The sequence below is a fragment of the Crocuta crocuta genome, unplaced genomic scaffold (genome assembly GCF_008692635.1).
Source record: "Crocuta crocuta isolate KB4526 unplaced genomic scaffold, BGI_CrCroc_1.0 scaffold288, whole genome shotgun sequence".
NCBI classification, from domain to species: Eukaryota; Metazoa; Chordata; class Mammalia; order Carnivora; family Hyaenidae; genus Crocuta; species Crocuta crocuta.
Window position 1 is genome coordinate 6,664,463 of NW_027532607.1, and position 23,577 is coordinate 6,688,039.

At 39.9% G+C, this 23,577-nt stretch overlaps 1 protein-coding gene across 3 annotated transcripts in view; it reads right to left on the reverse strand.

The window, feature by feature from the left end:
* The window catches only part of ABCA5 (ATP binding cassette subfamily A member 5), a 54,799-nt gene extending 50,234 nt beyond the window's left edge, over window positions 1-4,565 (reverse strand). For all 3 annotated transcript variants that reach the window (XM_077780337.1, XM_077780336.1, XM_077780335.1), the window contains exons 1-4: window positions 4,453-4,565; window positions 3,495-3,699; window positions 1,432-1,593; window positions 168-256 (exon numbers count right to left, since the gene is read on the reverse strand). In XM_077780337.1, coding sequence (XP_077636463.1) covers window positions 168-256; window positions 1,432-1,593; window positions 3,495-3,699; window positions 4,453-4,554 — 558 coding nt within the window. In that variant the 5' untranslated portion in view covers window positions 4,555-4,565. The remainder of the gene's footprint in view (window positions 1-167; window positions 257-1,431; window positions 1,594-3,494; window positions 3,700-4,452) is intronic.
* Between the last annotated feature and the right edge of the window lie 19,012 nt (window positions 4,566-23,577).

A 23,577-nucleotide genomic window follows, 5' to 3' on the forward strand; every position in this document is an offset into this window, starting at 1 on the left:
GAAAATATTAAACTGAAAATATGACTTACCTTTTTTCTTAAAGGAGTTGTAATATGTTATGTAGTTTGTACATTTGACAGCACACAAACCAAATCCTACTGTAAAGACTTTAGGCATAATTGTTAAAATATACTGCGGCTTTATATTACTTCCTTCATCATAGTTACCTGTATAATGGCAGCATCTATGGATGCCTGTAAAACGGTGAACCCTGAGGACCAGTACTGAGTAGCCTCACATGATGTTGAACAGCCAGCTAGGGGACAAAATGTGAGACCTAAGAATTTGCACAACATATAAGTACTTTCTTTTAAAGATACTATATGGAGGGTTACTAAAGTAATATAATTAATCAACGTCCATAGGACTGAGGAAAATAAGAAATTGTCTTTTGAAGGTAAAGAATATCACATTCTTGTTTATTTGAAATTTTTTAAATAAAAGAGTTAAATATGATAGGATACTGCAAGGTAAAAGTATACAAATGTAAAGAAAGAAATTGATCATAAACATGGTTATTTAAAATAAGTCACTTTTCAGGACTACTGGGTGGCTCAGTCAGCTAAGCATCCAACTCTTGGTTTGAGCTCAGGTTTTGATCTCACAGTTTGGTTTGTGGGATGGAGCTCTTCATCGGGCCCTGTGCTGTCAGCGATCAGAGAATCCCTGCTTGGGATTCTCTCTCTCCCTCTCTCTTAGCCCCTTCCAAGCTCGTACTGCCTCTCTCAAAATAAACAGACTTAAAAAAAATAAAATAAGGTAAGTCCCTTTTCTGTTTTAAGATAATTCTACAAGTGACTTAGATTTCCAGATGCTAGTACAAGTCCAGATTAAGAGGACCCCCCCCCCCAAAAAAAATTCTGTAAAGGCATTTCAGAATCAAGTCACAAATTCAGTACTTAGCATAATGGACTTTAACATTGCTCAACACATGTTTGTGTTTCTCCACAGATTTAAGCACTGAAGGTTGTTTTCCATGATATAAACAGCCAGCTATAAAACTAATAAAGTTCACTGGTAGAAGGCCTTGAAATTTTAAAGATATGTAACACACCATGTGTGAAAAACAATTACATACTGGGAAAAAAATGCTGATTTAAAGTGTGTCATATAACTCAAGACACAATTTTGCTGTTACTGTAATTAAAATAATACACAGAAGTGTATGAAAATTAAAATGGAAATTATATAAATTATATTTCATATTACACATAAATGTAGACATAAATGTAGACATAAATGTATTACTGTATACATATATATATTTATGCTATACTTGACAGTTTTCTTATTTGAACCAGTACAGCTGAAAACGCCAATGCTGGACCCTATCAAATTTTGCATATGAACTAAGAGCAGCGAAGACATGCAATTATTTGATTTGTAAGATTATTTGTATTTATATATATAAGATTATTTAGGGCTATTTACCTCTTGAATCCATATAAATAGAAGATACTGGAATCATATCAGGAAAAAAACGGAGTTCATAGGACATGACATCTTTGAAAACCACACCTACAAAGTTGTTGGGCTTAGAAAGACTGGACACTAACAATTCTTTCTCACTTGTATATTCTTCGGTAATTATGACTGTAAAATATTAGAATAAAGTTAAGTCACAAATTAGAAATTTACTATCATACATGAGACTGAAATTTCGCATCATATTCAATGAATATAATATTTTATAAGCACTTCTGTTTTATTCTCTAACTTCCTTGAAAATGAATAGAGCCATTCTAAAACTATACTAAATAATAATAAGAGTAAAATTTCACAGACACTATTTCTCTTAGCTGTCATCTTACTACATAAATTATTTGTGTAACATGTGAGTTATTAATATGATGAAGTTTAGTATATACTTTATTAGGCAGTATATGTAGTTCACTGATATAGTTCAAAATAAAACATAACAACAACCTGTTGATACATGAATGGATATTTTATTTTCAAATATTTCTTATGAAGAGGAAATTTCCATAATCCTTCTTAGAAACCAAATACACACTCTACTAACTAAAACACGACTCTCCTTCAAATAAAAATTGCTGTTTCAACCCCATACTGCTTGTTCCTTTCTTAGAAGATAATATGGAGAAAATACTCCAATTACTATCCATCTTCCTTTCACATCAGATAATCGCAATTTTCAAATATTTTCTTGAAGTTTTATGTATTACAAGCAACTTCTTCACTATAGAAGCTTCAGAACATGTAGTGAAACAGAAGAAGACAGGATTAGGTGCTTGACCATGAGCAATTTAATTCTCCAAACTTCAGCATCCTCAATACCTAGCTGATCACACTGGTTGTTAAGATCGAATGCAATTCCAAACATAAAAATGCTTTGTAAGTTATGAAGTATTACTTCATTGTTAATTGTCATCATTTTCCAGACCTTAAGGTGGACACGAATTGATGTGAAAAAAGAGGGTGTTAGTTCAACATCCTACGACTCATGTTACCACACATGGATGCATATTTCACTTTCAGACAGCACTCTTACTAAAAAGACAGGACTTAAAAAAATTCTCTATATATATTTCTACTATTTTAGCATCTAAATTTAATACACACTGACTTGGACTTCTTTGGTGTATACGCTTTACTTCGGCTCAGAATTACCAAAGAATTTCATTCTAAACATTTCTGATCACTTTTTGAGCCGGCATGCTAAATGCTTGCGGCTATCTGTGCTACTTGTTCTTAGATAAACCAAGAAACACACCAATAAGACACGGGCTTGACAAAACTATTAAACAGTAATAAGTCAGAAAGCACCCAACAGGGAAAAAATTTTCCAGCTCTTGATTGCACAAGCAGCATCTATTCAGTGATGCATTATCCAAAACTATGATGATACATACTAGAAGTTAATTACAACTATCTGATATAAGACAACATGTTAATCTGTTATTTTCAACAGTTCAGCATTTCCTTAAATCAATCATCGTATTATAAACATTTCTGTCACTGTCTCCAGTTCTTGACTTGGGTTGTCTCACAGCCACTTTAGGTTCGTTAGTACTGCCTCACTTACACTGTTTTCCAGTCCGTGAGAAGCAGAGAAACAGACTTAGGAATCAGCCACAGGCCTAGTCTCCTAAGCACTACTTCTGTTTACACCATATATTTCCATAAATAGACATGACAGTGTGAAATGATCACTGGTTTGCAATCTTTCTATCTCTAGCTTCTTAATTACTACAGGAGTTGGAAATCAAAATGAAATATTCCTTCCAATCCTTTATCCTATTCATATCCATACAAATATGCTCATTTTATAAATGGTCTGAGAAAATAAAATATTAAGACATATAAAATACGCTGCAGCATAATTAAATTATTTTAATAATTTTTACTATACTCTATTTTGGTGAGGGGACATATGCCTAAGTGTTAAGAATGTCATTTACTCAATAAAGCAAGCAAAAAATACAAAGGAGGCTTTCGGTTACAGATAGAATCCATATATTAGCTCACAGTACCATCAGGAAGGTGATCAGTAGACACTTTCTGCATGATGTTTCTTGTAGTATTAGTCACTGGAGTATATCCAAGAATTAGGTTAGAGAGAATAGATTTGTCCATAGGGGCAAGTTCTATATCAGGAACTTCTTCATATTTCTTATTTGGATGCATCATGCTAATTAATATTAACCAAAATAAAAAAAAGAGTGGAAAAAGAATTTCCTACAATGAAGGAGACAAACAAAATGATTATAAAATATACCAATGGCAGCAAACATCATCAAGATTTCTATGCAAATAATATAACTAATACGAAGGAAAAACCATGAGGACTTTGGGTCTCCTTCCTTACATACGAAAAGTAATTCTATCCTGAAAGAAATACTGTGTTGAGCATCTCCTCTAACTCAATAGGAAGATGGGAACTCATGGGGAATAAATGGTGGAAAAATGTTCCACAAAGTCATCTGTGCCATTCTTTTTCATTCCATGAAACTTGGGGAACGCATGTCTAAAAGTTCAAACTTCAGCACCGATACTAGAAATTAACTAAATTGGGGTGCTTAGGTGGCTCAGTGGTTCAATGTCCAACTCTTGATTTCGGCTCAGGTCATGAGCTCACAGTTCATGAGTTCAAGCCCCACACAGAGGCTGCTTGGGATTCTCTCTCCTTCTCTCTGCCCCTCTCCTGCTAGTGCTCTCTCCATCTCCAAATAAATACACATTTAAGACATTAAAAAAAAAAAATGAACTATATTTAAGAACCATTATTAAAATGTTTAACATTCAGAAAACAACAGATAATTTAGGTACTTTTCTGTGCTGACACAAGTTTTTACTTCACAAGCACATTAAAGGGATCTAAAGATATAATATTATACTAGAAATGTAGCCAGAAAAATAAATCACCTCTTAAAATGGTACACACCAATGCACAAACTGCGATAAGGCATAAGAAAGAATCATTTAACTCACCTGAACACTACTTTTTTTAGTCCTGCATTTAATTAAGTAATTCTTCAGTAGGAGTGTTCTGGTCTGTCTCCAAACTCCCACCTCCCTAATTGCAGTAGCCATGTTTTCTGGATCAATCTATTAAAAGAATAGATTTAAAAAAAAAAAAAATGGACACACAGTCAAGCACATGCCATCTAATAGTGAAAACCAACATGTTTCAGTCTCAGGTTAGCTGGAGTTAAGCATGTTCCAAGCTGTCTCTCGTATCTGGACAAAATGCATGGAACAGCAACTTGAAGACCCTGAAAAGTAGATAGGAGCATGTGAAACAAGATGCAACCAGGATTCAAAATCCCCACAACCAACAGCGAGCTCACCACCTTTTTTTTTTTTCTCCTTTAGTATCCCCCAAACTGAATGCATTAGAAGCAGGCACTGGGGCAGAGAAAGCAAGAGCCAAAAGCTCTTTGGCTCTGGCTTGGGAAGTAGGAAAGAAGTCTGTTGCTCAGGTAGAGTGCGAATATACCCAATCTTGTTTTTTTTCCTTCTATAGTCTCCTATGCCCCTATCCCCAAGCAACTGCATGACAGTAGTGTCAGACTGCAGTAATGAAAGCTTAATGGAGCCCAAACGCTGACGCAGGGGAACCTTTTTCTCCATTAATTGGAGCTGTAGTTTCAAAAGGGTAGGGCCAAATCCCGAGGTGTCTCTATCTCCTGCCGCTGGGCCCTGGATGCGGTAGACGCAGTTGCAGAATGTGCGGCCCAATGGGACAAATAAACCCTAGCTTTCTGGTTGTAGGATGGCAAAGAGAAACCGTAGGGAATCCGAAAGCAGAAGGGAGAGCAAATAAAAAGAAGAGCTCAGGAAAGCAACATAATAAAAATTGCTTATTAACTCCTGGACTAACCCCCAAGCTGAGCACACACGTACCTAATCCCATTTTGTGTACCAAAGACTTGAGGGACTGAACTAAAAGACAAGACCACCGCCTAGATTCAGTCTGGCTACTGGGAGGCGTACACAGGCCAGAGCCAAACTGCACTACGAGGGCTCTTGAAAACTGAACTGAAACTAGAACCGCAGCTCTAAGAATGCAGATGAAACAGAAGACTTGAGCCTTACCAGGCTGACAGCATGTTAAAAGTATCAACACTCTCCATGTGCTTAAAACAAAACCCATGCTCGTAACATCCAAAAAACTCAACCAAACAAAAAAGTATGTGGAAAATATCAGCTCTATTAAGAAAAGAAAAATCAACAGAAAGCAATGCCAAAGTGACAGATTTTGGAATTATCAGACAAAAACTGTAGAGTATTTTAAAAATGCTCCAGCAAACAATGGTGAGCACTCCTGGAAACAATCCAAAATCAAAAATCTCAGCAAAGAAACAAGACATAAAGTAGCACCAAATATAAATTTCAGAAGAGAAAAACACAGTAACAAGTAAGAAAAACCGAAAGAATGGGCTCAATAGTATAATGGAGATAACAGAAAAAGTCAGTGGGCTTCACAATAGAAGCTATCCAATGTGAATCACACAGAGAGAAACATTAAAAAAAAAAAAAAATTAACCGTACCTGAGAGAACCATGAACAATAACAAAGGTCTAACATTAATATTATCAGAGTTTCAGAAAGAAGAGTGTTAATGATGAAGACGTATTTTAAAAAATTAATGGCAGAAAACATCCCAAATTTGGCAAGAGATAAAAACCTACAAGTTCCAAGAAGCTCAGTGAATCCCACAGTTTAAATCAAAGGAAATCCATACCCAAACATGTAATCAAACCACTACCAACTTGAAGACAGTGAAAAATCTTGAAAGCTGTCAGAGAATAACCACACATTACCTACAGGGGAGTAACGGTTTGAATGACAGTAGATTTCTCATAAGAAACTCTATGGTAAAACTGGACCACTCCTACATGCCACGGGGAGTGCGGGGCGGTTCAGCTGCTGAGGAAAACAGTTTCTCAGCTCCCCAAAAAGGTAAACATAGAATCACCACATGACCTCACTTTTCCACTTCTAAACATATACCCAAAAGAACATTTTAGGTATATTTCCAAATAACTGAGAATAGGTAGTCAATCAAGTGGATTTCATGCAGGGTGGGTGACTGCAACACTATCCATAATTGCCAACAAAAGAGTGAAACAGTTCAAATGTCCATCAACAGATGAATGGATAAACAAGTTGTAGTATTTACACAGAATTAAATATCATTCAGCCATAAACAGGAGTAAGTACTGATGATACATGCTACAACATGGATGAATCTCCAAAACATTTTGTTAAGGCAAAGAAGCCAGACACAAAGATCAAATATTATGTGATTCCATTTATATAAAATTTCCAGAATATACAAAGCCATAGAAATGAAATGCAGATTAGTGGCTGCCAGAGGCTGGGGAAAGAAGAGCAGAGAGAAGCTGCTTATATGAGTAACAGGTTTTACTTTGAAGTGACGGGAACAAATTTCACCTTAATAATTTTTTTTTAACAGTATGGCCTAAATCATTGTCCCAAGTCCAGTAGCCCCCTTCCAGCATAACTTCACCCTCTGGAGGTCTGTGGAGCTCTTTCTGCCAGTGGGCCTCTGCTGCAGCCATCTCAATTTTTCGAAGAGGTTATATTAAAGCTGAACCCAAGAGAAGTGTCCGGAGTCTCAACTGCAATCTCTGTGGACCTTATTCCAATCTGCTTATCCCAGTAACCCAGAGTCTCAGCACATCAAAGGGTATTGAGAGGGCAGCTTGGAAGACACAACAAGAAAGTCCATCTTCTACAGCATTAATTACGGTCTTGTTGTATATAAACCTATTTGATGGGGGTCATTGGGGTGATCTACCTCCAAAACAGGAATAATCTATTCCAAGATTCCAATAATCTATCCCCACCTCGATGATTAAAAAAAAAAAAAAAAAGCAGGCAACTTTTTAGAGGTAGCCTATCTTACCCAAAAAAGTAAATACAAATTAAGTTTAAATTAAATAAGTATCCTCTTTATATGCACAGATTTTTTTCTTAATTTAACAGTGGGATTTTTAGACAACTTTTACTGTCTTTGTGTTTTTTCTATTGTCTCAATTTTCCTATATATGTTACTTATATATTTAATGTTGTATCATTAAACTTATTAACTCATTAATGTTATATCAGATTCTCTACATACTGATAATCATCTCTAGGCCAAAAAGAAGAGACAAACAAAATAGAAAAACTATACTCATTCAAAGATGATTTACTACAATACAAACATTAACCAGTACAGCAAGAACATTCTCATTATCTGCCAAAACATATTGATTTAGTGGGCACCAATGAATAATTCATTAAAATCGAATGCTGCAGGCTTAAGTCTTCATTTTTAGAAAACAGGCCTCTCATAAAACAGCTGACGGACTCACAAATGCTTTTCTTCCTTGAGAATTGCCCTCTGAACTAAGGGTTTAGTCTTTAATAGGCTTGTCTGAAGTCCATGAACTTCTGCACCCACCCCACAACTAATCAGGGCTTTTTAAGGCAAAACTTCTACCTGCCATCCACCCACGCACCATGCCAAGGGACACAGGCACCATGGCCATCCCCACCACTACCACTGTACTTCTACCCCTGAGCCGTGTCAATCACATTCTCTCCCCGCACTACGGAATTGTTAACCAAGAGATCCAGGAACTGGGAGACACAGAGACAGTTACATTAATGGAAACATTTCAGAAAGAAAATTCAGGGGTGTCTGGTTAGTTCAGCGGGAAGAGCAAAGGACTCTTGCTCTGGGAGGGTCGCTGAATTCTAGTCCCACATTGGGAGGCTTAAAAAAAAAGGAGAAAGAAAGAAAGTTCATGCACTCTTCGTACTAACCTCTCGCCAAAAGTATGATACCGATACCTGCCGTGCCCAAAACCTGGTTTTTCTTTCTTAGAGCATGTGACATGGCCTATTACCCACCCACTGTATTTTACTTTCACGTAAGGAGCCAGAATCAGATTCTATTTCTCACAACCAAAAACACTTAACCAATATAATAGTATGTGCTCTTAACCCCATGGTTAGAGTACTTATAAGGACAATATTGATTTTCAAAGTGAAGCATGGCTTCAACAAGGGGGAATGTTAAAAATCTACCCACCTCCCCTCCCTACTTAGGGAAGAATTCCACAGATAGTAATGGGAGTGTGTAGGAGCAGATAAAAAGTTGAGAATGAATGAATGATATAACGGTCTTCAGGTTGCTTTAAAATAATATTAATAGCAAAATGTCTCTACAGAAGATAATTTACAGTGACTAATCAAAGTCACATTGGTGTCTATTCAATCCTCCGTTTTATGTCCTTTCCTCCGAAGCACAAAATCCTTTCTTAAGCAAAAGGTGCTTTTACGCTGTTTTCCTTCTGCTCCTGAGCTCTATTCTTTAGCTGGGATTTCTTTCCTCATCTTTTTCCTTAGTCAAATGGTCCTGCATGACCCTGTGCCCAGGTCTCTCAAGGAATACTTTCTACTTAGGCTAGAAAATCTCATCAATCTGAGGCTCAGTTGATCCGTCACTGTCATCCCTCTCTTACCAAAAAGATTCAAAATCAACACAAACATAAACTGAGCTAGCAGTTTATTTATAAAAAGAAGATAGTGCATCTACATTTGGCTTTGATATTTTAAAAAGATTTCTATTTTGAATTAAAATAAGAAATTAAGGGGCGCCTGGGTGGCTTAGTCGGTTAAGCGTCTGACTTTCGCTTAGGTCATGATCTCGCGGTTTGTGGGTTCGAGCCCCGCGTCGGGCTCTGTGCTGACTGCCAGCTCGGAGCCTGGAGCCTGTTTCAGTCTGTGACTCCCTCTCTCTCTGACCCTCCCCTGCTCCTGCTGTCTCTCTCTCTCTCTCCTACAAATAAATAAAACATTAAAAAAATTTAAAAAAAAAAATTAAAATTTCAATAACCTCTTAAGAAGTAAGAAATTACTCTTCTCCTCAACTAAAATCCCAGCCTCACCTCTTCATCTACTTTCATCTCAAAGAGTCACTGTATGTATATACTTTTTTTTTTAAGTTTATTTTGAGAGCAATAGCAAGCAGAGGAGGGGCAGAGAGAGAGAAAGAGAGAGAGAGAATCCCAAGCAGGCTCTATGCTATCAGCGTGGAGCTCCATGTGGGACTCGGACCCACCAACTGTGAGATCAAGACAGGAGCCAAAACCAAGGTAGGATGCTCAACCAACGGAGCCAGCCAGGCGCCCCATAAGTGTGCGTATTTAAACTGAGAGGCAATGCAAGCCCTTAGGTAGTTTCGGACTTTCAGCACCCTGGCACTACTCTCGGCTCCTGGCGCTATTCTCCCCTCCCATAGCACACAATCAAAACACAATAGGCTACAGTAAATCCAAGCATTATCTTCAAATGTGCTGAAGAAACTGGAATCAGTAAACATTTACATAAAAACAATACCAAGAAGACAGACCAAAGTCAACAGTCACAATTCCAAGAATAATGTCTGATGGAGTAGCACAGTGGGAAGTGTGACCTCTGGAGCCAAACCAACTGACCACGAATCCTGCCTCGGCCACTTATTAGACTTTGGGTGAGTGACTTGGCTTCTTTGTGTCTAAGTTTTCTCATCTGTAAATGACATAATAGTAGTATCCACTTCTTTGGCTTATTGAAATGATGAGAATTTATACAGGTAAATAGAAGTTAATGCATGAAAATGGGGTCTGCTACATGGCAAGCAAGTATACACGTTGAGCACTATTGTATATAAAATCAGTGTAACTAATATCCTCAGAAGGATAACAAAGGATATCGTATCTATGAAACAAGAACAAGGCAACTAAGAAAAACCTACTTACAGAACCTGGCAATCAAAGAGATGGATACACATAAAATTCTCAATAGACGGGGTGAAGAGCATCTGAAGGCAAATCACCGAATTAGAAAGAAAGAGTCAAGGAATCTCCCGGAATGGATGGTAAAGGACAAAGGGACTAAAATGATTAAGAAATCTGTTATGAAACTGTAAAGATGGATCAGTATGACTGACTATAGAGAGCAAGATGGAGTCCCTCACGTCAAGCAGGGGCCGCAGCAGGTAAGGGTACTGCAGCTACCGGGCAGCACCGAGCCCAGCGCCAGCTGAGGACACCCCGGAACTGAGCAAAGAGAAGCACAGGAGGACTGCAGGGGCCCCGAACTGATTAAATCCCTTTGAACAGGGAGGATTTTTGCAGCAAATGTCACTCTTCAGACACGACCCCTCTAGGTCTGACCGATCAGAAGAGGCATCTGCTGCTGACGGCTCTGCCCGAAGGATCTCCGAACAGAACTGAAGACCCTTCACTGCTCAAACGCAGTAAGAAGTGCCAGGAGCTGACCCAGACCAGGCCCAGGCCTCATCTCAACCACGTGCCCACCGAGACTGACTTCATGTTCGGTTCGCTGACTTCCTGTCTTCGGTTACCTTGTTTGCTGTGTGCCTTGTCTTAGGTTTTGTTTTGAGTGCTGTGTAAGAAGCCAAGTTAGTCACATGGAGAAATGTCACTGAATTTGGAATCCTGAAACTGTTTTATAGTGAGGGCAACTTTGCTTTATGACCGAATAAAGCTGACGTTGTGGAAAGCCACAACCCACGAGTGCGCCTTCACAGCATGCTCATGACACTGACCTACACAAAGTGACGTTTCTTACCTTTGTGAGCTCTAGTCTCTTCATGCGAAAATGTTAAATTTCAATAACCTTGAAGTTATTAAAGTCTTAAAACATCTTAAAGAAGAAAACCCACTGGCTGCTTGTTTCCTTCCTGACATGAAACCCCTGGTTCAGCTGTTTGAAAAAAAATAAAATAAAAAGAAACATTCTTAACATTCAGTCTTCATAAACCTTTGAGTTTAATTCCTCATAAATCTTTCGCCTAAACAGTAACTTCAAAGCTACAGTCAGGTTTTTGTAAACAGACACGACAGTGGACCATCTGCGCTCCTCACCTCCACAACCCACTGTCTAAGCAGGCCCAAGTGAGGGGCCATAGGGGTTTATCTGTCAAGGTCTGCTCTGCATAATAATGTGAAGTACTGACTCTACTGTAGAAATTCCTTGCAAATTATGGGTGCTGAGCAAAATATTTTGCTTCCTCTTCTAATATCGAGACCATACAGGCTCTGAGAATTAATTTTTGTCCTTCGGGGAAAAGACAGAAAGAGAAAGAAAGAACAAAAACAGAATGCCTGCAACTCACACTGGCAGGGTGATCAGAGAAGTCGCTGCTTTTCACTCCCACCCCCCACTCTTCTGCAGGGTTTCGAGTGGAAAATTCGAGTGGAGGAAGGATGTGGGAAGGCAGTGCCTTCTATACTGAAGCCAAACATAAAGGGATGATCTCTGAGATGAGACCGACTGGTAAGGGTGGGGGAATGAGGTTTCTTGAAAGAAAGGTGGAGACCCACCCAGCAGAGGGGACATGAAAGTGGCGCTTCTGACCGAAGTGCACGGCTCAAAATGGGACTCAGAAATGAGGTGTGGCCAGCAAGGGGACATCTGTGAAGTCTTTAACTTCTCAGGTGCCTTTTCCTGAACCGTAAGAACACCCAGATTTAGCACAGGCCCCTACGTGTCCTCTTTCTACACTGTAATTCTTTTTAATCAACCCAACCTTTGGAGCCTTATCAAGGCATTCAAAAGAATAAAAGGAAAAGACAAGGAAGGCTGGTTAGCCAGCCCCACATCTGACATTGTAAGTGGGAAGAGGATCGCACAGACAACACCCAGGAGGGCACGTGCTAGTGACAGAGTTCATGAAAGCCATGGCGGAGCTGGAAACGGTGGAGAGGACCATACAACACAGGCAGCTTTCTGAGTAGACAGCATATAGGGCTTTCACTATTGTGGCGTATTCTAGAAGACAATCCTTGAAAGCAAAAGCTGATAACTGAAATACAATAATACTCCTGATGGTGTATTTTTAAGAAAACATATCTCTTGGAAAACAGAAAACTTGATATAGTTCCTTACCAGCGTAGTATCTTTAAACTGTCCAACAAAGCCAATTCTTAACTGCTAAAAACAATGACAAAGGCACAGAAATAAGGGTACAAACTTATGCTTAAGCATTTTAAAAGTTACTTTTCATTGTCCCACAGCATACCTGGGGAATGCACTGCCTGCTGTAGAGCTTTTAAATAATAATTAGATTTGTTTTGGGGCGCCTGGGTGGCTCAGTCAGTTAGGCGTCCAACTTCAGCTCAGGCCATGATCTCACGGATCGTGAGTTCGAGCCCCGCATCGGGCTCTGGGCTGACAGCCAGCTTGGAGCCTGATTCAGATTCTGTGTCTCCCTCTCTCTCTGCCCCTTCCCCATTCATACTCTGTCTCTTTCTCCTCCAACAATAAACACTAAAAATTTTTTTTAAATAATAATTAGATATGTTTTAAACACCAGTATCACAAAATGTTTAATCAAATATTGAACTTTCCTAAATAAAAACATTCACACTAAATCTATAAATGGCAGGAAAATTCAATGCCCACCAAAGCCCATCTTCCTTTTTCTAATGTATTAATAAATGACTTAAAGACTAGAAGTTACATAATCCCATATTCAATATCAAATATTTATTAATTTACTCAAGAAATATTGATTAAAGTTGCTATGAAACATATGTTACCTTTCTCAAATCAATAAAAATATATATAGGAGTCTTAGAAATAATTGTTACAGAGAGATTATTTGGAATGTATTAGTTTTACTTCTGAGAAAAATGAATCAAGATTATGTCCTATAAAATAAAGAAACTGAATCATCTTGGTAAGAGACATGGTCAGTCACCTTTCTAGCAAGCTTCAAAGATTTTGGGGAAGGCTCTTTGCTGAAAACGTTCCCTCTCTCCAACAGATAACCGTTAGAGATTACTGCTAGCCCACCCAAGCAGAGCTGATGGTCACTCCCTTCTTCCACTTCCATAACCAATAAACAAACTAACTGCATTTACTACACTGTGTCGTCGTCATTGTTTAGGAGTCTTAATCTTGAACGTCACCATGAGATCCTTGACAAAAACACTGCCTTATTTATCTTTGCTTCTCCAGCACCAAGGGTAATATAATAACCAATATCCTATTACTGCAAATTCCTTTATCAGGGGTTGCTAAGCGTCCTCACAGATCTAAGGTCTGCAAACTTCAATGGAGGAGGTTGGGGCTAAATCCAGCCCACAGCCTGTTCTGTACAGCCCATGAGTTAAGGGTGTTTTTCACATTATTAAATGATTAGGGGAACACGGGGAGGGGGGAACCAAAGAAGAATAATATCTGTGACATGTAAAGTTACATGAAATTCAAATTTCATGTCTATAAATAAAGTGTTATTGGGACACAGCCCTGCTCATTCGTTTCTGGATTGTCAGTGCCCGTACTACAAGGGCAGAGTTCGCTGATACAGGGACCATAGGGTCCACAAAACCTAAAATATTTACTATCTGGCTCTTTACAGAAAGTGTGCTGACCCCTGTTACAGATTAAAGGAAAGAGAAAAAAGAAAAGTGGCACATTCATTTAACATTTACTAAGAAATTTATGCATCAAATATAACAGGAAAACATAGACACTGTCAATGACTTCGCAGATACGTAAAATTTACTGTAATGTACTAAGTCCAATTGGGCAAAGAATGGGACGGACCCTTCAGGCAAGGAAAAAAGAATGGAAAAGCCAGAACCCCAGACGTACGACTTGTATAAGGATGAGGGGGCAGGAGTGACACGGCAGAGGCCTGGGCTTCGTGAACTGGGGCGAAGAGGCGGTGTATGCTCACAATAACACTGTAAGGACAAGCTCTGGAGACGGGCTGTGAAATACCTTGTATGCAAAATCACACACCTTTATTTTGTGCACCCATGTACAGGACCCTGAATTTCCTCTACTTTGTGTTCCCTGCCTAAGAATAATCGTTTAATTGCCTCACAATCATCCATTTCACTGGTCTGTTCATTCTCCCAATCCCCAGACCTCCACTCACTTCTACCAACAGCCGCACCTTTAGATTAACACCTGGGCTCCTACTTCACTGAAAAAAAACAAAAAACTGAAGCAATCGGAAGAAAGTTCCGAAACGTCCCACTAACCCTCCTATCCTTCCACCTGGAAGCTATGCCCACGGAAATGTTAAATATTCCAACCACGGGCCATTTCCGCCTCAACTGGTGGACTCCTGTTTCCTTTAAAAATCTGAACCGTAAGAGCCTCAACAGAATCTGGTATTTAAGGTTTATTTTTTGGAAGAAGAGGTTAAGAATATATTTGGCAGATGAAGTGAAAGGAACTCCTGCCAAATGACATCACTGGTTTCTCAACTAATAAAAGCACCATAAAATTTAACTTAACGGGATCAACCGTAAGCGCTCTTTTCTCATGGTTTTAAAACTGACTGGATAGTGTAATAATAAAACAAAATACTGTCCACGTGACGTAACCCAAATCTGATGACACTATTTTTTTGGTCGAATGGGAAAACTACAAAAGCGGTACCCACAGGACACCCCACCCCTCTTCTTATGCAAAACAGGCTCCTAGAAGCTAGAACTTGCAACCACTTTAATCCAATTAATTCACAGGCTGGTAAAGGTTAATATTTAGCAGAAGACAAGTTTATTTGATATGCTCATCCTCCCAATTAACTCAAGGGCAGAGTTTAAAAACCGTATGCATCTTAGTACTCCACCCACGTAGTATCTGGACTACAAAAGACACTAAATAAACATGTAAAATATTAATAAATTCGCCTTTACCCCGGCTGTACCATTTCCTTACGCCCAACCCTGTTTAAAGGGAACCACGCCGGCACCGCGTTAACAGTCGGCCTTGTTAGTTTGACTTGAACCCAAATATCCCAAGAGCCTAAACTGCCCTCCCTAATAGTGTTTTCTTGGATGGAGTCTTCCCTGAAGATACCCATTGCACCGCTCTCCTGGGCAGACACAAAATCTGGCGGGAAAAGCCCCAGGGTCTAGAGTCAGGGGTCCGCGGGTTGCAACCCCACTTCCACCTTTCTGCTCCTCCAGACTCTGCGCCCCATTTTCCGCATGTGCCCAAGCTCCTAGGGGTGCCGCCGGGATGAAAGGCAGGAGCCTGGCTCCCAGCGGGGCGTCCCGCGTTGTCTTCTCCACCTCTCTGTTCCTTCAGCGCGTCCTCGACAGAAGGCACAGGACTGTCCACACTCTTTCAGACTCATTTGTCCAAAAACGGGAAACCTCGGGCGCACAGCAGAACCCCCCACCCCCTTCCAGCCGCCGGCGACTCAAGCCGCGGCACCCGAGCCTCCCGCCTAACCAGCCTTCTGGGACGCGGAGCGATCTGGGCGCTGGGGCGCTTCTTCGAGTTTCGAGAATCGGGGGGAGTTGGGGGGGGGACATCTGCCCCCAAATCGCGTCCTGAGACTGGCGCCTTCTCCTCTCGCCCGAACTCCGGGTGACACGCGCGGGCAGGAGCGGCGCTCAGCGCCCGGGCGCGGGGAAGGGGCACGGACTCGCACCACATCTTCCCTCCGTCGCCGTCCGGGCGAGCGACNCGCGGCCGCGGCCGCCGACCTTGGATGTGAGCCTGGATAACTCCGCCTAGCAAAGGCCCAGTCGCCTGGGTTTTGCACGTTCCTCAGAGAGTTCATCAGGTTCTCCCCGGGGGCACAGGCGAAACAGCGAGCCTGAAGTCAGGAACTCGGGTTTGAGTCCAAACTCTGACCCCTAGTACCGTGTGACCTTGACCTGCAGCCCTCCCTTCAGTCTCCCCCGGGGCCTCTAGCTAGAAGAACCCTTCCTAGTGTGTTTCCCTGCTTTTCAGTGGTCCTGTCCCGGGACTGCATTTCGATTCCCTCCGCAGCCCCCAGTCTGGATCGCGTGTCCTAACTGCTACCTCGTTCCTCCGTCAGACACCGACCTGAGGCATTTTGGACACCGAGATGCCTTTGGTTTCTAAAGGGTCCTCGGGAGACTCTGGGAATGTGGCAGATCCTGAATTTTCCAAACGGCCTGGCACATGGACATCTGTGGGAGATTCTAAGCCGCACTTCTTTTTGCTAAAAATACAAACCCATGTTTTGAGTTTTACTGCCCAAAGTGACCTAAATGGTAGTCAAAAGTTACTGTAAAGGAAAGAAAAGCTCACAACGCTAACGTTGCATTATTTTCCTCTCCAGATTTCTGTACGGTCACATCTCTTGCACATCTCTTACTCTGGGGAATTTGACTACTTAAAGACTTTTCAAAAATTCTGTTGATCTTGTGTACATCACATGTTTTTACATCTTTGTTTTTCTGTTTCTCAAATTTAAACCAAATCTGTCCTACACTCACTGCTAAGTTCTACCAAAAAAAAAAAAAATCAAGGAATCAGGCTTTATTTATCCTACTGAATATGGATTAAATGAGAAATTCAAAGAGGTCTAGCAGAATCTAGGATGATTAAAAATCTGGCAGTGGGATTGGGGCAAGGAGAAGATAGAATGTTCTAGAAACTATGCTGGGAAACTGAAGAAGGCAGGTAATGAAAACTATTCAACCATGTATTTTTTTTCCTTTTGAAATATCTATTCCATTTTAAATACAAATTCACAAGAATGAATTCCTAGTGGCCCAGGATTTGTGGACAAGTATGTACATGGAGGTCAAAGATAAACTTGGTAAAAATGTGTTACTGAATGCATATTCACCTCAACTCTGCAATTGTACCTCTCACTAATAGTCTCAACTTGATCTAACTTCAGAAGTCTTCTCATCTTTTCTACCACTATTCTAGGGATTTGTTTCCTCCATTTCTAATTCTTATAAGGTCTGTCATTCATTCTGACTGCTAGGATGTCTACCCTTGTTTGAAGACCAAAACCCACTTCTCTGAAACTCTTCTCACCCCAGACAAAATGATCTCACTTTCCTCTCAACTGAACACATGTTCTCATCTTGTTCACATCATATTACTTATGTACTGTGTCTTTAATGAAATTCTAAGTAGCCTGGGATTAAGAGTTTTTTCTTCTAGGGGCACCTGGGTGGCTTAGTCGATTAAGGTTAAGCATCTGGCACTTGATTTCAGCTCAGGCCATGATCTCCATAGTTCGTTTCCTGGGATCCAGGTCTTCGTTAACATTGCGGAAACTGCTTGGGATTCTCTCTCTCCCTTTCTCTCTCTGCCCCTAACTTGTTCATACTCTTTCTCCCTCTCTCTCTCTCAAAATAAATAAATAAACTTGATGTTAAAAAAAGACAGTCCCTTAAAAAAAAAAGTTTTTTTCTTTTTCTGTTAATGCTTACTGATTTTTTAAAGAGAGTGTGAGCAGGGAAGGGGCAGAGAGAGAGGGAGACACAGAATCCGAAGCAGGCTCCGGGCTTTAAGCCATCAGCACAGAGCTTGGCGCAGGGCTCCAACCCACCAACCGCGAGATCATGACCTGAGCCCAAGCTGGACGCTTAACCAACTGAGCTACCCAGACGCCCCAAAGAGTTTTTTCGCATATTGGTCTGAATTTCCAGATCTTACCCATCATTGTATGTGGTACATATTGTTGACGATGCTACGGATGAAAAAGCACATGTTCAAGAGTATGCAAACGTGGGGCGCCTGGGTGGCTTAGTCCGTTAAGTGTCCGACTTTCGCTTAGGTCATGATCTCGCGGTTCGTGGGTTCGAGCCCCGCGTCGGGCTCTGTGCTGACTGCCAGCTCAGAGCCTGGAGCCTATTTCAGAGTCTGTGTCTCCCTCTCCCTCTGACCCTCCCCTGCTCACGCTGTCTCTCTCTCTCTCTCTCTCTCCTAGAAATAAATAAAAATAAAATTAAAATAAAAAAAAGAAAAAGAGTATGCAAACATTATTGTCACTATTATCCCCACAAAATCTCCCCACTCGCCGAACAACGTCTACCTAATAAAAGAAAGGGAGAAGATATTAAATTTCTCTTATAGGATGGATCACAAAATGAAGATGATAGTATGGCCTGGGGAATAATGCCATGAGACTATTAAGATCATTAAATAAAAAGACTGCTACATAGAAACACACTGGCCATAACATGCTTTACTGTCTCTTTTAGCCAGCTGTTTATCCCTTTTTGTGTGCCTTGTAAACAATTCAGCCACATAATCTCGATCTAAATTTCCATAGTTACCAGGTCCCAGTACTGAATAAGCAGCTGCAGGAGAGATGTTCCTCTCTGAGCTTCCGGATCTAGGAAATAGCAAACAAGCCATATTGCTTGGTTGTCATGGTCGCAACTCAAATCCCCATATCTTGTTAATAGATTTCTAAACAAATAAGTCACATGGGAATATGTAGAGCATAGAAGTCATAGACTGAGATTTAACAAGTAGCCTAGCTGAACAAAATAAATGATGAACCAGAATCTTGGCAGAATTTAATGTAGAAAAAGAGAATTAGGCTTGCCCCCTTTCCTGATGTCACATCAGAACATTACTTTGCTTGATTATCAATTGAAAATTATATATACTATTTGTAAATTATTACTATTAAGGACTCTTTATAATTTCTTGTATCTAAACATTGACCATTTCTACAAGCTAAAAAAAGTGCCAACAGAAGGGATGTGGTTTCTAAAGTCAGGGTTTAAATTAGGTATAATTTAGAAGAGTTTCAAATTAGAATCTTTTTCTAGAATAAGGCAAGACAAATAAAGAAACATAGCCTTGAGTGACAAAATAGAAAGAGAATCTTGCCTCTTTAGCAATAGAACTCCAAACCACCCTCTCGAATGCGACTGAGATTGCTATTAAATAGCTTAGGGAAATAATGAATTAATAATGGGTGGAAGGCTGGAGAAGAGAATGACTTCTAAAGGTAGTTTTAGTTTGTCTGGCTTTTATTACTACTACCACTGTTATTATTATTATTGTTTTTATTGCTCTAAAAGAGAATTTCAGGTATTGTACGTCCTTTGTGTTTCTCCAAACAGGAAAATTAGTCAAAGAGATGAGTATTTGAAGAATAGCTAGCCAAATTTGATATTTAAAAAAAATCCACCAACCCACAAGTATATATCGAGTGCCTAATGTTCTTACTTAGCAAGAACCCCAACTTTGCAGGTGAACAAAAAAAGGTAAAGAAATCAACAATTATTCTAAGAGACAACAAAATAAATCAAGAGCATCCAAAGGAAGGTAATACTTGTTCCACCGTTACGCAACGTGGCTCAAAATATAAAGTGCTATACAGAAAACATTGAGGGCTGAAGTTAACAGGTAGCTTCAAGAGAGAAAGGTGGAAAGATGGCTTTAACCAGCATGGAGAATATGATAGAGGGTACAGAGAAATAAGCCTGCATAGATTTTTATAAACACAAAATTATCATTTGACCTAGGAGAACAATGTAAAAGCTAAAAAGGAGATTAGACTTCTTCTGTGTGTTCTTTCTTTCTTCAGAAAAGAACTTGGACTTTATGGTGGTAAAGGCGAAACCTAGTAGAGAAAGAACTGAAACTCGAGAGAGGGAAGGGAATAGTAACCAAGCACCTATCAGTTTCAAATAAGTTCACGTTTCCAGGCACAAATTCCATCCCACAGCTGTTTACGGGTAACTTAAGACTCTTTACTGGTAAGTTCAGAGAAACTGTAAAAAATGAAAAAATGTGATAGATCACCTGCTTTTGAAAAAATGGTTTAAAGATAGACACTAAAAGCTTTAGAACAGAAAAGTAAAATTCAGAGTTCATAGTTAAATATATTTTGTGAACATTTAGAAGAGAATCTGCTGGCCGCTAAGAACCAGACTAACTAAAGATAAGTCATACTACCCTTTTTTAAATTTGATCTTTGATTTAAGATGGGAGCTGTAGATTCATGACATATATTAATTTCGGGAAAGCATTTAATCCAGTCTTTCATGATATTTGTGGGTGAGACTCCAAAAGAGTGGCTTGATATAATTAGGTAAACTCAAAGTTGGTTGGATGATTGTAGCCGAAGTTCTGTTCCAAAGACAGAACCAGGAAACAAAATTCTTTTAACAGCTTGAACTCTGAGCGAAAATATAAAGATAAAATTTAACAGAAATGTATGAAAGTCCCCACAGTGGTTTAAATCGAAAAAGAAAGGCATAAAGGAAGAGCAAAATGCGATTCTGGTTTAGCCATGTCAGAACCATCAAGAGGTCTTATTGTCTGCCAAAATCAATGGGAGTTAATAATATATGTCAGCTAGCTTGCAGCGATGCTTCTAACATTTCCAGTTGAAAACACTATGCCCACAAACACCTGCCCCTTCCTTTCGTCCTTGAGGGATCCCTTTCCAGTATTCCCCCTTGGAATTCACCGTGCCTCTGGACTAGGCAGAATATGGCCTCCGATCCACCCAAAGATGTCCATACCCTAATCCCTGGAACCGTTACTTTACACGGATAAAAAGAGGATTCGGTTTGCTAATCAGCGGAGTGTAAAATAGAGAGATCGCCTAGATCATGCGGGTGGGCCCAATGTAAGCACAAGGCCCTTGAAACGTAGAAGAGGGAAAAGCAGAAGAGGTTAGATTGATGCCAGGTGAGGACTCCCCGCACCATGGCTGGCTTTGAGGCTGGAGGTGGATGCAGGTGGCCTCTAGAAGCCAGAAAAGAAAAGGAAACAGACTCTCCCTGAAAAGCCCCAGAAAGAAATGCAGACCTGCCAACAGCTTGACTTTTATCCCAGAGCGAACTGTGTGTTCAAACCTACATAGCGTTCAGATGATACATTTGCGTCGTTTTAAGTCACTAAGGTTGTGGTTATTTGGAACAGCAGCAATAGGAAAGTAACACACCTCTTACAACCGAGTTCCATTCTCTGCAGTGTAGCCCTTTCATTATTTAGCATCCAAATGCCTTTTATTGTCTTCTCTCCCTCTACATAAGCAACATGATGCCATAGAGAGGACAATGAACTCTTCATTAGATATTGTAGAATCAGAAACTTAATAAATAATTAATGCGACTCCATAATCGTGTATGGATAGTTAGCCTATATAATCACTAGTTTTCCAGCTTGTAAAATCGGATAAAAATGTCTACCATCTGCGAGGTAGTGCCTGGGTGGCTCGGTCGGTTAAGCGTCCAACTTTGGCTCAGATCATGATCTCACGGTTTGTGAGTTCAAGTCCTGCATCAGGCTCTGTGCTGACAGCTCAGAGCCTGGAGCCTGCTTCAGATTCTGTGTCTCCCTCTCTCTCTGCCGCTCCCGTGCTTGCTTTGTCTCTCTCTGTCTCTCAAAAATGAATAAAAATGTTAAAAAATTTTAAAAAGATAAAATAAAACCTATTAAAAAATAAAATGAAATTGAAAAAAAATTTTAAGTATCTACCATTTTTGAGTCTCTAGGTTGCTTCAAGGAATTTTTTAGATGAGGTGTGTGAAATAATAAAGGCCAACTATTAAGCACATAATATATGCTATGTGCTGCTGTTTATGCCCTATGTGTCATCTTTTATAGATTTATTTAATCTCTACAATGACAATATGAACTATGGACTACTATTTCCCCCTACCAGAGAAGTGAAATATTTTGAAAGCTATAAAGCACCAGAGATTACAAACAAATGGACATCATGTAGGGAGTCGATATACTATGAAGAAAAAAAGTTTTCTTTCTACTAGTAATGTTCCTAAAAATGTTCTCTTTTTTTCAGTTGTAACTGTATTAACTCTCAATATTTGTTCCTTATACAATCTCTCCACAGTTATTCTCTTCATTAATCTGTCCATTCATTCTGTAAATCATATTTGTTGGAATGCCTAGTATATGGCAGGTACTCTCCTAAGCATCAGGGAGAGAACAGAAAATGAAACAGACATGGTACCAGTTGCTAAGGAATTAAAAATTGTTTTTAATGTTTATTTATTATTGAGAGAGAGAGAGAATGGGGGGGAGGGGCAGAGAGAGAGGGAGACACAGAATTCCAAGCAGGCTCCAGGTTCTGAGCTGTCGGCACCAAACTTGCACTTAACTGACTGAGCCACCCAGGCACCTCTGCTAAGAAGTTTTAATTGTAAAGAGGGCTATAGATAAAAACAGGAGTAACAGTATGGAATGGTCAGTAGCATCATGGACATGGTGGTCAGTAGGAGGAGGTAAGAGATTCATCTAATACAGATCTGAGAGGTGAAGGAACATTGTCCACAGAAAGTCACATTAGGATCTAAAGTCTGAATAGGGGTCAAAGGAGAAGGACAGAATGCTCTGGTAGAATACTGTGTCCTGCAGTATTTTGGCCTCTTCTTCCTCTTCCTCATTTATTATTCTCAACTCTCTGTACAAACTCAGATGGATCCTGCTTTATGGTTCATTCCAAAAACCAATTTGACGTTAAGTCTCTGATATGAAATTTTCAAATGTTTCATACTGAATAAGCCCTTTGTCTTAAATCCATTTGTATCTGATCCCACATCTCTTAATCCAATGATCAAGTAATACTGTTTTAGATCACTGCATTTCTTTTCCCGATCAGAACTTGGCTCACTTTTATTAGCTAATCGTAATATTAAGTAACAAGAGAAAAACAAGTGTTTCTATAGAGAGGAATTGTGATGACCTGTGATTACCTGCTGCGGCCACTAGATGACGCACGTATGCCTGAGAGACAAACATGCTGATGAAGTTTCCCTCCCCTGAGAAACTAACCAATCAGAAGATTGGGACCTTGGGAAGAAGAAACTGCCCAGACCAAATTTTAAGCGATCCTGGATTTTTTTTTTAATGTTTATTTTTGAGAGAGAGAGAGAGAGAGCAAGACAGAGCACGAGCGGGGGAAAGGCAGAGAGAGAGAGAGGGAGACACAGAATCCGAAGAAGGCTCAGGGCTCTGAGCTGTCAGCACAGAGCCCGACTCAGGACCCGAACTCACAATCGGCGAGATCATGACCTGAGCCAAAGTCGGACGCTTAACCGACTGAGTCACCCAGGTGCCCCAAGCGATCCCAGTTCTTAAATTTATCTGTAAAAATAAACTCAACATCTTCCTTTCCTATTGGATAAAAATGGGACACTAAGAAATTTAAAATTTAATTACCTGTACATACCTGCTTATCTTATACCAACCACCCCCAGCCATGCTTTATTTCCACTTCTTTTATTTTTAACTTCTAATAATATTGAATTCCAACATTCTAAGCGGTCAAATTGGACTACTTGTTGTTTCCTA